The sequence below is a fragment of the Leptonychotes weddellii genome, chromosome 12 (genome assembly GCF_054177405.1).
Source record: "Leptonychotes weddellii isolate Sample4059 chromosome 12, ASM5417740v2, whole genome shotgun sequence".
NCBI lineage: Eukaryota > Metazoa > Chordata > Mammalia > Carnivora > Phocidae > Leptonychotes > Leptonychotes weddellii.
Window position 1 is genome coordinate 78,425,905 of NC_138380.1, and position 17,072 is coordinate 78,442,976.

General features: G+C 41.6%; 1 protein-coding gene across 1 annotated transcript in view; it reads left to right on the forward strand.

The window, feature by feature from the left end:
- The window catches only part of LHFPL3 (LHFPL tetraspan subfamily member 3), a 477,483-nt gene that overhangs the window by 313,415 nt on the left and 146,996 nt on the right, over window positions 1-17,072 (forward strand). The window contains exon 2 of the mRNA XM_081800673.1: window positions 6,178-6,414. Within this exon, the coding sequence (XP_081656799.1) occupies window positions 6,178-6,414 (237 nt within the window). The remainder of the gene's footprint in view (window positions 1-6,177; window positions 6,415-17,072) is intronic.

The window sequence follows — 17,072 nt, forward strand, 5'->3', positions numbered from 1 at the left end:
TGTCTGGCATCCTCTTTTGGAAAAGCTTTTTCTCCACTATGTGGCTCCTAAGTGCAGGTGTGGGCAGATGCCTGATTAGCCCTTTCAGCGATGCTGGGGGCGCGCGGCTGACTCAGCGGGAGGTACAGAGAGATGCATGGCTCTTTCCCCGGGCAATTAGGGCTGAGCATCTAGGCAGCGTGGAGGAGCTTTTATCATCATCACACACCCCTGTCTGACTCTTCTCTTCGGAGAGCCCAGTGTTTATTCACACTTTTTCGTCCCCCGCTTTCTAAGGGATGAGGTATCTTTGGTGCTATGAGCTCAAGGTAAATGCTCATAAAATTATACTGGGTTTAAGACCAAAATTTATCAGGAGCCCGTTTGTTTTCTCCGCCGGACTCTAACCCACAGTATTCCGTGTCCTGGGTTCCCTGGCAACTCAGTTACCGAGAGGTAAACTGAGGTGTAAACATGATACCTTCCCCAGATGTATAAATACCGTGGCTCGGGCTTGTTGGCTAATGAAGGAGCTGTGGGAAGGGGCGCCTCTCCTTCCCCAGCTGTTCGGAGTGACAATCACAGGAAAGTTCCCTCGCGGAGCGTGGCGACTCTGCTGCTGTCGGTTCCTTCAATGAGCGCATGCCTGAGTCATTGATGGAGTTAAATGAATGCAGGCTCGTTTTTCCACCGCGTTCCCCGTGACTGCTTCAGCAACATGAGGCAATTTATCATGCTTTTTGTGCAACAGTGCGTAGACTTTTTAAAGAATGAATTTAGACTTCTTCCTGTCCCAAAAATAAGCCATTCTCAGGTTCAAAGTCCTGATTAGGAGAGTTGGACCAGCGGCGTCGGCAGGCCCACGTGACCCACATCATAGCCCTCCCCCACCCCCACCCCTTGCTTTTCTCATCTTGCTATGTTTTCCTTTGGAGAAAGACCCAATTAAAAACCCTGGTGGATTTTTCTAAGGACGTTTCCTTCACAGAGCTTACATTTGGCTCTTTGGCCAGAAAACTGACAGAGCAGTTAGCGGCTCTAGGGAGTTTCTAGTTGTTCGTGTACGGTTTCAGAAGAACCCACTGTGGGCATCAGCAGCCTTCAGAAAGAGGGTTCTTTTGGAATGTGAATGCTTCCTAACCATTTGGAATACGCTTGAACTTGACATCAACCGTACTGTCCTCACAAGGACATCTTTATTATGTGTTCTAAGTTAGATGTCATGACAGCATACAGTAAGGACACGGGTTTCTTTCCATCATTGTTCTCTACTCACCTCCAGCTTGTGAGCTCTTTAACATTCAAAAATGTTCTCTGATATACTTCCAGAAAACCTGCTGCTGAAATGAAGGAATCTATCGCTCCAAGTAAGTTAGTCATTTCCTAAGGTGACATTCTAATAAGAAACCCATTTGGGGATAATAGTCCAGTTGGAACTAATTCTCCATGTATTCCTCATGGTCAGGAAATAGCATGTCCAAATTAATCAAATGTCCCGGTGCCTTGTGTATTCTAATGTTTAATAGAGTGATGCTGCTACATCTTCTAGGATGATCAATTTGTAAAGCATTAGAAATAATTATAAAACCAAGAGGAATATTATTTAATTTTTCATTGAGACATTAGCCTAGGATCTTGCAGGTACTGCTTAGGATTAGGAACAGCTGTTGGTTTCCACTGGCTCTACACATTGTGCAGGTTAATAAGGTTCTGGCTAATAGGATGCCAGAAAACAGAATTTATTATAGCACTCAAGCATTAATGTGGAACATAGTAATACCTTTCCAAAGAAACTAACAGGGCCTAAACTATTTTAATGGCTTCAAATAATCTTAAATACACTGTAACTTTTGGGGGACTTCGCATTTCAAAAATAAAATAGCCAAGTAGGGGAAGTTTGGATCAGGGGAGAAGAAAATGTATATTTTGGTAATACATTGTCAGAAACTAAAATTTTTGTTATGTAATGGCCATGTGGAAGCACAGCTTTCAAAAGGATAGGATTTATTTATTTAAAAATTGGATTTGGGGGCACCTGGGTGGCTCAGTCACTTAAGCATCTGACTTTTGGCTTCAGCTCAGGTCATGATCTCACAGTCCTGGGATCTGGCCCTGCATCAGGCTCTGCACTCAATGCAGAGTTTACTTGTCCTTCTCCCTCTACTCCTCCCCTCCGTTCGTGCTTGCTCACATGCGTGCACTCTCGCTCGCGCTCTCTCTCTCTCTCAAACAAATGAATAAATAAAATCTTTTTTAAAAATTGGATTTTAGTCACAGATTTCACTTACAAAGCTTTAAAAGCTTTTAAATGCAATTGAGCTTAATTTTTATTCTGTAATACGACCATCCAGATTTTCAGAACAGATACATTAGAAGAAGACCAAATGTTTCACTTTAAAAAGAAGGCCAACAAGAAGTGAGTGGGGCATCCAAGACATTCCAGTGCCCTGTGGCCTACCGGACACCTGGTGTGGAGTACCCTTACTCGGGGGAGACCTAAACATTTTCCCCAGGAGGCCGGAGCCCGACGCTGTCAGCCCAGGTTTTATCCTCAGATTTCTCTGAACGGCTACTCCCTCAGCCTATCGACAATAAGAATTCCATTTCAAAAATTCTGTTTTGTAACTTTGAGCCAAATACCCGTTGCATAAAATGAAGCACAATTGCCTGTCCTCTATCTCCTCAGATTCATCCTGTAAAATTTGATTAAGGAAATCCTATCCTTTGAAGATAGGGAGCAATGATAGAACCACTCTTACTCTCCTGTGGTTTTAGTTTCAGATTATTAATTCTGCCTCTGTTTTTATCCTGATCTGTAACTCAGAATTTCTAGAAATGGACCTTTTAAGATAATCTACCCTCAGTGTAGAAAGACCTTGAGAAAAGATGTCTTTATTGATGTCACCATTCCACAAATATCCTGTTCCAGTGAAGTTGTCCTGCAATGTCCAATAACCTGCCCAAACCTGTGTCACTTGGTGATTTCTATTAAGTTTTGCCAGAGCTATAAGTAATATAAGAGTGTCATTCTCCAAGTGATTCCCATTCATAAAGGAAAAATACGTGGTTTTCATTCTTTCTGCATCAGAAAGTAATTTTCTCATACATAAACATTATTTAATGTGTAAAAAACATTTAGAATATTTTTACAATCTTCCAAGTAACATAGTATTTTTAGAGGAGATTTTTCTCAACTGTGGTTTGGATTCAAGCATCTTGTGTGTCTTCCCAAAGAAAGTTAATTTCTGCTCGTGGAAACTACATTTTTTTTTTTTAATACACAGATCATCATTGCTAGAAAGACCTTGGAGAGCATGTTGGTATTGAGTGCTAGGAGATAACAGAAGGAGTGGGAATTTGAAATATTTTGAAATCATCAACTTTTTTCTTTTTTTTCTGTTTTTAAAGATTTTGTCAGAGAGAGAGGGAGAGCACATGCACGCAAGCACAAGGAGGGGGAGTGGGCAGAGGAAGGAGCCTGATGCGGGATTAGATCCCGGGACCCTGGGATTATGACCTGAGCCAAAGGCAGACACTTAACCTACCGAGCCACCCAGGCCTCCCCATCAACATTTTTCTAATTGTTCTCCTGATTACTTGTAATCTATTGTCTGATCATAACAAAATTATCTCTGTTGAATGTCCCCTTTTAAAGATGAATCTAACTAGATTTGTGACCTTGGGTAGTTGTAATATTGACTTCTATAAACTATATATTGGAGTATACTGTCTAGGTGTTTTAGTTCATTTACTCATTTGTTTTACTTTCCCATTCAAAAGTATTTTAGTGCCAGCTATCTGCAAGGCACTGTTTTAGGTGCTAGGAGTATGGCAGCTTACCAAAGTTTCCTTCCTCAGAAAGTTTACAGTCTGTTAATTGAAATACTAGTAAATAAGTAACAAATGTAAAAAGCTACAAGGACTCTAAGTAGGTACAGTCAGCGGCTACAGGGGTTCTGAGAAGGGCAATATTGTAGGTCAAGAAGAATTCGAGATGGCTTACTTTGTGGGGGGTGTTGCATTTGACTCGATCGTTGAAAGATATTTAGGAGTGGACTATTTAGGCACAATGGTGGCAAATACTGGAGACAGAAGAAAAAAAGAGAATGATCCCCAAACTTGGTGCATAGACAGGGAGTCAGGTGTGGCTCAACCCAAGTGAAATGGAGAGTCTAAAGGGGAGGGGGGCTGGGAAAGTAAGTGGGGGCTAGATCATGGAGCCTAAGATGTCTGCATGTTCTTCAGTACCAGTGAGGGGTGAGGGGGAAGCCACCGAAGGTTTGGAACATGATGGTCTCAGCAATCATATGTGATCTGGATTAGAGCGAGGTGAACTGAAGGCAGAGGGAAGTTAGGGTTCCTTTTGAGACATAATGAGGCATAAACTAGGGAAGTGTCCATGACACCTACTTATGCAGAGATCCTGCACACGTACTGTCCTGTAATATAACATGAGACACTAAATCCAAGTTCTCCCGGGCAGTCTTCCCTCTTGGTCTCTGCGTCCTCCACACCTGCCTGTGGAGTCATGCTCCTGTAAAAAATAGGAAATCAGGTGTCCACTGCTGGCTTGTTCAAGAGGTAGCAGCTTGCCAGCTTCAGGAATTGTTTGGCCCTGACCATCACACAACTGTACGTTGGTTGTGGCGTCAGAGTCTTCTTAAGTGGCATGCCCTGGAAACCAGAACCTGCCTTGAGGCATAGCCCCTGTCTCCCTTGCAACCTCAACATGATCACCTTCTCCATCCCATTACTGATCTCCTAGTCGCTCCTCAAACACCCCAGGCCTCTCTCCAACCCCACGTCCTTTGCACATGCTGTTGCCTGGAACATCTTTCCCATCAATAACATAGGTCTAGTGCCTTGTCTGTTTCTGGCCTTCGCTTAAATGTCATCCCCTCAAGAGGCCTTACTGTTATTCTTTATCCAAGCCCTTTGTTTCTTTCCTACCTAGGACTTCAACTTCCAACTATTTTGTTTGCATGTTACTCATTTTTTTTTTCTTTGCCTCTTTCCCTGCTAAAACATAGTATAAGCCATGTCTCTTTTCTTGATTGCTGTATCTCTAGCACCAAGAACGGTGTCTGGCACTCCATAGGAGATCATCAATATGTAGCTGTTGAATTAGTGAATGAACCAATGAATTAGTGAATTAATGAACACACCTGTTCAGAAAGCCCTCCATAACCTAAAGCTATCTTCATTTATCCCTAAATAATTAAATATAGAGTGGCAACAAATGACCACTTATCTTCCGTAATCTGCAAAGTGACATATTCTATAAAAAGTGTTCATAGGATTCCCATAGTGATATTTGGGAGATGGAATATAAGTATTCTGCTTAAATTCCTGAATTTCCATTAAAAATTCTGGTACCACAACATGTTGCAGTTTTTTTCAGCCTTCTAAAAATGAAATAGAACAGAGATTAGAAAAGAAAATATCAGGGTGTATTGCATCTGCTAAGTATAGATTCAAGAAACTTTTCTGTGTGTGTGTGTGTGTGTAAGGAGGTTCCAATATGAAATTATTTTTTACTATGACTCAAAGTCCATCTACACTGGGTATTTTCCATGTTATCCTAATTCCTTATCTGGCTGCTGTGGAGCTCTTCAAAACCAGTGTTGAACTGTCATTCTGCAGTGTTATGATTCCTTATGGTTTATTTGCAATGGAAGCCTTCTCACAAATGCACACCAAAATTCAATTTTTTTAGTATTTTCTTATAGATCAGCATACCTTAACCTCTCTCAGAATGCTCAGGCTCACGATAAAGAGTGCTCCCAGAGCTGCAGGGCTAGGCTGCTTTTAAGTAAACCGGCGGAGTGGGGGGAACACCCACAAATATTCAGGGTAGGAGAGTGATAAGATTTGCTGTTCTTTAAATCAAGAATTTGAGGGCATCTGGGTGGCTCAGTGGGTTAAGCATCTGCCTTCAGCTCAAGTCATGATCTCAGGGTCCTGGGATGGAGTTGAGTCAGGTGCCCTGCTCAGTGGGGAGTCTGCTTCTCCCTCTCCCTCTGCCCTCCCCCCTTCTCTTGCTCTCTCTCATGCTCACTCTCAAATAAATAGAATCTTTTTTAAAAAAATCAAGAATTTGAAGCAATGATTTGACACACAGTAGCAGTATTTATTAAAATAACATTTATGTTAACTACTTTGTTTTTTCCTTTTTTTCTCTCTCTCTCTCTTTCTCAGCTGCCTGCCTTGTGCTTGGCTGTATGATTTTCCCTGATGGCTGGGATTCAGATGAAGTAAAACGGATGTGTGGAGAAAAGACAGACAAGTACACTCTTGGGGCTTGTTCAGTTCGCTGGGCGTACATCCTGGCTATTATTGGGATTTTGGATGCCCTGATCCTCTCATTTCTGGCATTTGTGCTTGGTAACCGACAAGACAGCTTGATGGCAGAAGAACTGAAGGCAGAAAACAAAGGTAAGATTCCTTTGGGGAACTCTTATCTCTATGCCTCAAGCACGTCAAGTCCAGGGCTTCCCTTGTGGGTCTAGTTTGCTGCGTCTTTCAATGCTATCTAGTTCATAGACTTTCCCCTAGACTCAACTCAAGAAATTTACACAGTTGAAATACAGGATTTTCACACTTTACCTTTCTAAGGTTCTCAGAGTCCATTATTATTTAAATGCATTTTTCCAGTTTCTTTTACCCTCCCTAAGTTAATGGCTATGATGCAGCTTGCTTTTTTTTTTTTTTTTTTTTTTTTGGTCTAGTTGGTTAAATAGAGAGTACATCCTCTCCATGTATTTCTGCTGTTTTCCAGATTGAAATAAATGCCTGGGGGATCTCATAAAACCATCTACAAACGTCTTTATTAAACTGTTCACAATCATTTATTTGAAATCAGACTCCTCCTCTCAGAGAGAAGGCACGATATTGGCCCTAAATAGTTAGGGGTTTCAACAGTTACCTAATTAACTGAATTTCAAATGTGTTATCTGGATGGTGAAAAGTTCTCCTATTTACAAAAAGAAAATGCCTTCTGAGACACAAACTAGAATAAAAACAGGACATTGACTAGTGAGTGATATGTAAATATTACAGAGTGCCAATAAGAAGTAGCAAGTCCTTATTCAAGATGACTCTCCATTCTCTTTCCAGACTTTTAAACCAAGTGTTTGGGGATAGAATTTTACCATCTCTGTCTGTTGCACACTTAGATTTATTTCACTGTTTTGTCTTTGTTATTTTTAACTTTAATACTTTGGACTTACATCAGCACCTTCAACTGAGTGACTGATGCTTCTAGTTTTTATTTCTAATTGCAAACTAAATCCATCCTTGAATTATGAAATTTAGCTTACTACTTCAAGTGGTTGCTAACTTCAAAAACTCTTCACTGCTTCAACAGGCCCCAAATAGAAGTATGTATTAGTGTCTACAGGAATGTCACATGTAATGATAGTGTAGCAAGCTTTATATTTAGACCATCGCTGTTGATGCTTGTAAGCTATGAACTATAAAGAGAGAAAATCAAGAGGTCTAAGAAAGCATGGTCATCTTTGAGCTCTTTCTCGTCCTGATTTGTAGACACAATACATACTAGTTTACTTGGTTCCATCAAAAATATTCTAAACATGGGGCAGCTGGGTGACTCAGTCGGTTGAACGTCTGACTCTTGGTTTTGGCTCAGGTCATGTTCTCAGGGTCGTGGGATCAAGCCCCGTGTCAGGCTCCTCGCTCAGCATGGAGTCTGCTTGTCCCTCTCCCTCTCTCCTCTGTTCCTACCCTCATATTCTCTCTCTCTCCCTCCAAAATAAATTTAAAAAATTAAAAAAAATTCTAAACACAAAAATCTTTCACAAGGGAGTAATGCTTTCTAAAAACATAATTACTTCCTTCTTATAGTTGTACTTTCTAGATTAAAAAAGATGATACGAAGATAATCATTATGCTTTATAAAGCCTGTTACAGATTTAAAGTGCCACCTGTGCTCATTCATTTGGAGCCCTAGTCCAGTCTTTGTAATCTGGTGGATGTATACGGGTCTCTGTCCAGTTAGCTTCACTTCAAAGTTAATGAGAATAGCTCAATATTAGAATAAATTACTTTTCCCTAAAGAATGAATTCAAGAACACACCACTTGGTTCTGCAGATGGTTGATTTCTACCACCACCTAATAATGGACCAGAGTGCTATTTATTCACTGTACAATTTAAAGTTATACTAAGAACATTTAACTTTCCAGACATCCTTTGACCCCAAATAAGGAAGTTCAGAAAAATTTTTTTTATTTTTTTTTTAAGATTTTTTTTATTTATTTGACAGAGACAGCGAGAGCAGGAACACAAGCAGGGGGAGTGGGAGAGGGAGAAGCAGGCTTCCTGCTGAGCAGGGAGCCCAATGTGGGGCTCGATCCCAGGACCCTGGGATCATGACCTGAGCCAAAGGCAGCTGCTTAACAACTGAGCCACCCAGGCGCCCCAAGAAAAATTTTTAAAAAATAACAAAACCAGGAAGATTTTTTTACTTGGCAATTGAGAATTCTAACTTCTATCCACGTATATGAGTGACAACAATTCTGAATTCATGCTTCAGAAAGAAATGGCTAGGATTAGAGGATAACCCTCAACGGTTTTCAAAGTGGGTCTTTTCTTCCACTGGATTCAGTTACATGTTGATATCTGATCTCTTCAGTTGAGGTTTTCATTTTAAAAAGCATTTTCCACTCCAACACCTTGGGAAAAGTGTTGATGGGAAAGAAAGTGAAAAGCCAGTATAGGGGTGCCTGGGTGGCTCAGTCTCTTAAGTGTCCAACTCTTGATTTCGGCTCAGGTCATGATCTTAGTGTCATGAGATCAAGCCCCACATCAGACTCCACGCTCAGCAAGGACTTTGTTGTCCCTCTCGCTCTGCTCCTTCCCCACTCTTTCTGTCTCTCTCAAAATTTTTTTAAAAAGAGGCCAGTGTAAGGTCTGGGGACTATCTGTGCATGATTTTTCTGCGTTCATAGTCTTTGTTTATATCACACTTGCGTGAATCCACAGTTTCTTCCATTTGGTTCTGAAGGACCCAAACCAGTAGCAGTTCATCTGTCATCAAATCGGGTCCAGTGAAATAACAGAGAGCATCAGGCCATGCTGAGGAACATTTCCGTCTTACCACATTCTTATGTCACAATCGAAATTCTTTCCTCTGAATTCTGAGAATGTATCAGCAGCTCTATGGTGTAAACCTTTCAGATCCTCCTCCGATAGGGTCTGTATAAAATCAGACCAGAAAATTTAATCAAACCTACATGTTTCTGAGAAATGGTACAAGACTTGTAGTAGCTCTACAAAATAGCTTTTATTGTTTGGTATTATTTAAACACTTGGTTCATTGTTGAAACTTCCAAAGTTGGATTGTTTGGGAGAGGACCAGTCAGTGATTTTGTAGGTTTGTGTATGAACAGTTTAACAGTTTAATTGCTTTCAAGTGCGTGCAATAACCAAAACTACCATCACTGTTACTTTCTATAAATCCTAAGGGAGGAGACATCTGATAAGTGGTGATAACTTGTAAATATGAAATTGATTATATTTAAATAGGTACTTTTACAATTTGTATGGATACATCGATACCAATTTTCACTTATTAAAACTATTTTTTTCACTATTCTTTTTCTATCCCTTGATAGCCAAGGCCTCCTTTGGATGTCAGAGCAATGCAATGAGATAGAGGCCAATCTAGCTCACGGAATTTTAGCAGAATTTACTAATCCCATGAGGCTGGTGGTACCCTAGAAACAGACAATACCATATCTCCAGTCTTGGCTCAAAAGAGTAAAACATTCATATGTTCTGATATACATTATATTACTACACACACTATAATACCTTTAACAATCTTCTTCTAGTTTTATGGTCTGCCAGTCATCCTATAATAAATAGCAGGAGCATTACTGAGAGAATAAACCTACAAGTGGAGCGTATGCCCCCAATTCAAAGAGGTTTGTCCTGAGGAATCTCATGATAGGATCATATCTTCTTTTTGTAGCTTTTATAATTAATCTAGCAACACGCTTCTCTGTGTATATGGAAAAGCCACCAAATGGGCTCAGGTTTGCCATGTGTCACTACAGTAAGGAAACTGCTTAGATCCATGAGTCCTAACACCCTCCCCAATGGATAAAACAAGAATCACTGTTACGTAAATCCTAGACTATATTGAAACAGGGAAGGGAACGCCATTCTAATTGTTGAGCTGTACTCCATTCACAGATTCCTTAAGGGAATATAGGATACTACTGAGCCATAAATTAACCATGACAAAGGTACGATTCAAAGGGAACACAAGGGAAAGGTACACAGGTGAGCTCTCTACCTGGACAGACCATGGCCTGTTAAGATAAATTTCCAGGGAACTCCCCCCAATCCCATTAGAGCATTTCCCTTCAACACCGCCTGCAACATTTCTTAAGCATTTTCCAGGCAGCAACGTTGAAGATGCAAGGGTTGTCTCAGAAGGAACTTCTGCAAGAGATAAAGTTAATCATCTATGTTGCATCCTCAAAGTCCCACAATATTTTCTCATGCAAAAAAAAAAAAGGCAACAAAAACCCCACTGAAAAACAAAGAGAAGTGAAAACTATTTAAATATCCAACTAACTTACACAGGAGTTGGCACGTGTGAGAGAATTCGACTGTGTATTTGGGAAGCCAGCCCTGCAGGCTGTGTGCTCTCCCTGGCTCTGGGGACAAGAGCAGGCAGGCAGGTGTTCATTCTTCTTGGGAGCTCAGCAGCATGATTTCTCAGTGAGCCAACAACAAGAGGCATTTCACCTTGATATGCTGCTTAATTGCATATTTTAACACACTGAACTGTGAAGTCAGTTTAATTATGTAAAATTAAAGTTTCATCCAGATAAAAAGGATTTGAAATGAAAGCTTCATTTTCCATTTCTTTCATTAATTGTGAAAGGATAAATAATTACATTTTCCAGAACTCCTGTGCCACAAATATCTCTTTCCTTGTCAGACACCATTCATAAAGAGGTATGTTTCTGCATTTGTGTATACGGTCTTTGGAATTGCTTATCAGATAATTGGGTCCTCTCATGAGCAGTTTTAAAGTCACTCTGTCTTCTAGCACTTAAACTGCAAATGAGAAAACATGATTATCCATTAAGAGGTGACTCTAGCTACCGTTTATTAAGTGGCTTAAGCTCTTTCTAATGCTATAATAGGTGGAGTTAAATTCATTTTACTCAACTAACTAATTGAGAATCCCTTTGGAATTTTGATTTAAGGTGCCACACCATGCCAAGCCACAACCACACGGTGAACGACAGCGCGGGGTAGTGGAAAGAACGTGCGCTGCCTGGAGCTAGCGTGGTCTCTGACATTACCCAAGAGCCCTTCCCCTAGATCTCAATAGTTCCAGAATGAATCTTCCTCCTCCATAAAATACAGGCTTGTCCAAATGGCACCTGCAGTTTCTTCCAGCTCTAAAATATTCTAATTCTGGGGACACCTTCAGAGGTGTTCTTTAAAGATGCTCCAAGGGCAGTAAGCGCTCCGGCCCTCAGAGCAGTGAATATTCCAGTGGCTCTTAGGAACTTGTTCGAAACTTAAGGGTAACTACAAGGGAAAGATGAAGGTCAAGGGGAAGGAGCTCTAGGATGCCCAGGGTGTATCTCCCTGAATAGCGTTCTCACACCCGCATCATTCACACCACCAGGTGGAAGGAGTCAGATTTAGAAACTCTGGCCCAGGGCAGAGGCGCCTCCTCACCCCACTAATTCCCATGTTATGCGGTGCCCATGTGGACACCTTGACAGTGGACAGAGCCCCAGATCAGAGAGAAAAACTTTGTTTCTGGTCTCAACTCCAGCACAAAGGGTCATTAGGACTTTGAGCAAGTCCCTAATAACACAGAACCTCGGTTTTACCTTCTTTAAAGTGAGGAGAATAATAATACCCAGGTCTGCCCTCTCCATAGGGTTGGGAAAGTCCTGTGAAAGCATGTATGTGGACCAATTTATAATCATTAATATCTATGTAAGCTTTACTCATTACTAATCATTTGTCCTGTATGACATCTTATTTGATCTTTGCAAGAATCCTGTGAGATAGCTATCATCATCCTAGTTTACACATCAGAAACTGAGGCTCAGAAAAGTTAAATATTTTATCTAAACTTCCATACCTGGGAAGGAATGAATCCAGGGCTCAAACACAAGTCATTTTACTCAAACTTTCAAGTTTTTTCTACCATACAAGATGATGGCATCATTTTTTTTTTAAGATTTTATTTATTTGAGAGAGAGAAAGTGCACAAGCAGGGGGGAGAGGGAGAAGCAGACTCCCTGCTGAGCAGGGAGCCTGATGAGGGACTCAGTCCCAGGACCCTGGGATCATGACCTGAGCCAAAGGCAGATGCTTAACTGACTGAGCCACCCAGGCGCCTCTGGAATCATTTCTTAAAATATGCTGATTCTGTTGCTTTCAACTTGACCATTGAGCCCTGTACAAGTAAAGAGTTTAGTCTTACTTTCATTTGGTAGCTTTTAGATAATGTTAATCAAAAATCGAATCTACTTGAGAATAGATGTTGGTACATGATATTTCAGTTGTCGTTTGTCTTGAGGTATATTTTCACTTCTCTTTTGATTTCTTCTGTAACCCATTGATTATTCAGTAGCATGATTGGTTTGGTTGCAAAAATGAGAAGCAGCCTTTAAAACTGATCCTCTTACTTGACTACGCAACTTTACGAAAACCTAGTGAGAAAGATCAGGAAGGCCTGGCAAAGAGTATCAAGCCCTTTGAATTAAATCTTTAATAAGGCCATAGTGAACCCCCTATTTCCCAGTGGAGTTAGTGTTGAACAAAGCACTCCTGGTCATAATTCTTATGTTACCTTTTCACAGTCAACTGCAGTTAGCCATCTTGAGACTCCTTCATCAGCTTCCAATAGCTGCCCTTGCCCAGATACCCTTCTGCCTCTCTGGACTCTTTCTGCGGAGTCTCCTATGGGGCTTCCTCCCTACCTCTCCATTTTTTCTACCTGTGCTCACTCTGTAGGTTATCTCATTGGGCGCCATGGCTTGAAGTAACATCACGCTAATGAGCCCCAGATTTAATCCACCTGTACCTCTCCAGTGAACTCCCATACCCATACCCAGCTGCCTCCCATCTGTCTCCCATACCCAGCTGCCTACTTGATACCCTTTCTGAATATCTACTTGGCTTCTCAAACTTAACATTTCTACAACTGAGCGCCTGATGTTTCTCTCTCCCAAAGCTGCCACTTCGCACATTCTTCCCCATCTCAGTTAATGACTGCTTTATCCTTCCAGCTGCTCAGGCCAAAACTTTAATCCCTCTGGACTCCTCTCTTTCTCTCACAACTCACATTTAACCCACCCCAAAATCATGTCCGCTCTACCTTCAAAATGTAGCCAGAAACCTCCAACTTCTCACCACCCCCCTTGCGGCTTCCATCTTGGTTCAGGCAGTCATTGTAAGACACTCCCACATGGTTTCACTGGATCCACCCGTGCACACTTTCAGTCAGATCTCAACCGAGCAGCCACATGATACTGTTAAAGGGTAAGTCAGACCGGGCCATGGCTCAGCTCAGCATCCTCCAGTGACTGGATGATCTTAGGGTGAAAGCCAGAGTCCTTCAGTAATAGTCCCCAAGACCATGTCCATCTGCCTCCATCTTTGCCACTCTGACCTCTCTGTTTTTTCCACCTCACATCCTCTGCTCTGGACACACCAGCTTCCTTGTTGTTTCTCAAACACACCAGGGACAGTCCCATCTCAGAGCCTTTGTGTTTGCTGTCCTGTCTGCCTGAGATGTCCTTCCTCGAAACCATACAGCTTGCTCCTTCATCTCCTTCAGGTTTTACCCAAATACCACCTTCTCATTGAGGTGTTCCCTGGCCAACCTCTCTAAAATGTCACATACACGTGTATTCCATCTAACCCACCAAATAGTTTACCTGTTTGTCTTGTGAATTGTCTGCCCCCAGAAAAGCTCTACAAGGGCAGAGATTTTTGTCTTTTGTTCACTACTTGTATTCCTGGTGCCTGGAATCATGCCTGGCACCTGTGGGCCTTCAGTAACTATGTGCTGCGGGAATGAATTATTGAATGAAAATGCATCTATTCTGATCTCTCTCTTACAAGGTCATTCCATTGTTGCACAGATCTTAACCTTAGAGAGTTTTGGTTTTGGTTAAGTTGAAATACACCTCCCCCGTAATATCCACCCATTGCTATTCCCTTTTATACTTTAAGCTCTTGACTTATTTAGAAACACTTCTCCTGTCTGTAATGGCTAAAGTTGCACATTGGCCAAAAGGCCTAGTTCCCCATGTCTTGTTGGGCATCTGGAGACATCTGTGTGGTTACTGCTGTCCACTACCCACCCAAGGAGGGTCCACTACCCACTACCGACACAAGGTGCCACCCCTGGGGGGAATAGGAGAGACAGGACGTCCGGAAGTGTGGTGGAAGGAAGAGAATTCTATAGGAGTCACTCGTGAATGTGTTGCTGGAGACTGCCTCCTTCAGTTTACCTTCCATGCCTAATGGTAATTTGGAGAACATCTGAGTTTGTGAGATTGACTCCAGTCCATTCGACAAATACATGTTGAGGTCATAAATGTACCATGGCATGCTCGAGGAGGGAGTTCCTTCTTTGACCAGTAGCCAACCTCAGATGGTACCCTCAAAATCAGTATATTCCTCTCAGCCTTCCCCAATTAGTGGGCTTGGAGACAGAAGTGGTTTATGACTTGGAGGGCAAGCATAGTGTTGACTTTGAATGCTCTATCCTTATCCACTCTACTCCAAAAGACAAAATGATTTTGATGTCTCAGTGATCTTGTCCATGCCTGAGAAAGGAGCTCTGGGTAAATATTAAATCAGCTTGAAGAAGGAGGGGAGGGAGTAAAAAATAAAGAAACCTTATAAAACAGAGTCATGATGTCTAAGATTTAACCCTACCAATAAATTTTCAGTCAGCATTCCAGCATGACTTTAAATGAAGTCTTATAATTAGGTTAAAGTCAGCTTTGCCCTCCCACCCCTCACCTTCTCCCTTTTACCAGTAACATTATGGGAGTTGAAAGCGGGGAGAATCATGACCTTCAGAGACAAGACCCAGGCTTAAGGATTTTTTTTTCTAAATTATAGATCTGTGGCCAATTCTTTTTTCTTTTATAAGACTGGATCTAATTTCAGATCTATACACTCTGGATAGCTTTGATAGGCACCTCAATATTTGAAGTTACTTAGTGATCAATTGTCTCTTTCTAAATTTGCTGTTTTTATTTTAACCTGTAATACAGACTTGCTCATTAAAGTAAACTGCTTTTATTTTAGGGCAAATCTGTTGTTTAAAGCCAGTTAATCTACACTTGTGAACTACAAATATACCTCTGAAAATTTTTTCTCCAGCATAAATATACCAAAAGTAGTTTATTTTCTTCCTGTTTAGATAGTTTCCCAGCCGTGAACCCCTCTACCCCTATCCATCCCAAAGCCTCTGGTTCTTTCCCGTATGCCCAATCAGAGAAGAACAGTTACCAAGTGAAAATGTTCGTGTTCTTGGCTTAATTCTAGTTGAAGCTCCTTGGACCCCAGCTTCCCTACTCAGATTTGTTTCTTAAGGTACATAAAAATTTTTTTTTGGCAGAGCAGATGTTTACACTCTTGCTACCTGTTCAGTGATTGCATTATAAGGTCAAAGAACACAGTGAAAATGTATCCTGTCATTTGTCCCTCAGAAAGGAGAAACATAGTTGTTCTTAACATCTGGCAGGGTGGATAAGAACAGAGCGCCAAGAAAAATTCGGCTGAGATAAATAAATGTGAAGATTACTTGCCGAAATAAGTGTTGCCTCTTAATGCTTCACAAAATACAGGACTCCCCAAACCCTACAAATTTCATTTTTTACTCTGAGTCTTAAGAACAAGGGCTATGTCTTGTTTATCTGTTACCTCTGGTGTCATCGATCCTGGGACATGGTAAATGCTTAATAAATTTGAGCACTTATTGTTACTTTTATTGACTCAATTTGATGGAAAAAAAAAAAAACGTAAATATTTAATGAATGTCTCCACTTCTGTACCCGAAGCAGTATGTCCCTTACTTCATTGACAGCAAAGGAGATAAATTTGTGCACACGTTACACGCTGATACATATTCTAAAAGAATCGTGGAGTAGTATGTTAGAACGATAGACTGTAACTCTGCCCCTGGAGACCAACCACTGCACCTCTTTCAGCCTTGTTTCAACAGCCACAAGGTTGTCCTGTGCACTTACTGTGTGCCAAGCAATGGCCAAAACTATGGCATTCACCTCACCAGACCTTTATCATGTGCCTCACGCACGTCCGGCCTAGTGGTAGACACTGGGAGTTCAAAAATGAGTGGGAGAGGGCTTTGCCCTAAGTCTCCCCGTTAGGGAGGACATTCAGTGTTCGATTTCTGCAACCCAACCCAATTCTGGCGTCTGTGTCTTCACCATGTTGAGTGAGTGAGTGAGTGAGTGAGTCCCACTCCCTGACAGCTGACTTACTCCAGCACCGGTGAAAGATGATGCTTGTGACAAGCAGAAACTGTTTGACACACAGGGTTTCATCCACTGAGAGGCTTTAAAAAATCAGCCGTGGGAAAACATCCACGCATCTATTAGTATTAAATAAGCAAAGGAAGACACAACTATGAAGAAATGAAAAATAGGATGGATGTGAAGCAGGGACAAGAAAGATAGGAGAGATGAGAAGTTTTCTCCTCTTGCTAAAGCATTCATTTTAGAGCAGCCTACTTAAAATCTAAACTCCATAAATGGCTTTGGGGAGAAGTCATTCCAAACGGCCAACGTGATCGCTCTCGAACCCTGGCTTCCCAGCCAGTCAGCCTGCTGATACCCGGCAAGGGCTCTATTTATGCATCTGGCTGATGTTTTCTTCCTGCTTCACTGCACACCTACCCTGGGCTTCACATTTCGTGGAGAGGAAAATCAGTTTGGCTGAGAAGATACCATCTCCCTAACTTAGCTTGACCATGTCCCCTTTGATGATGTGCCTGGAATAATCAGGAGGCGAAGTGCAAATTCTGGCAGGTACGCTGCCGTG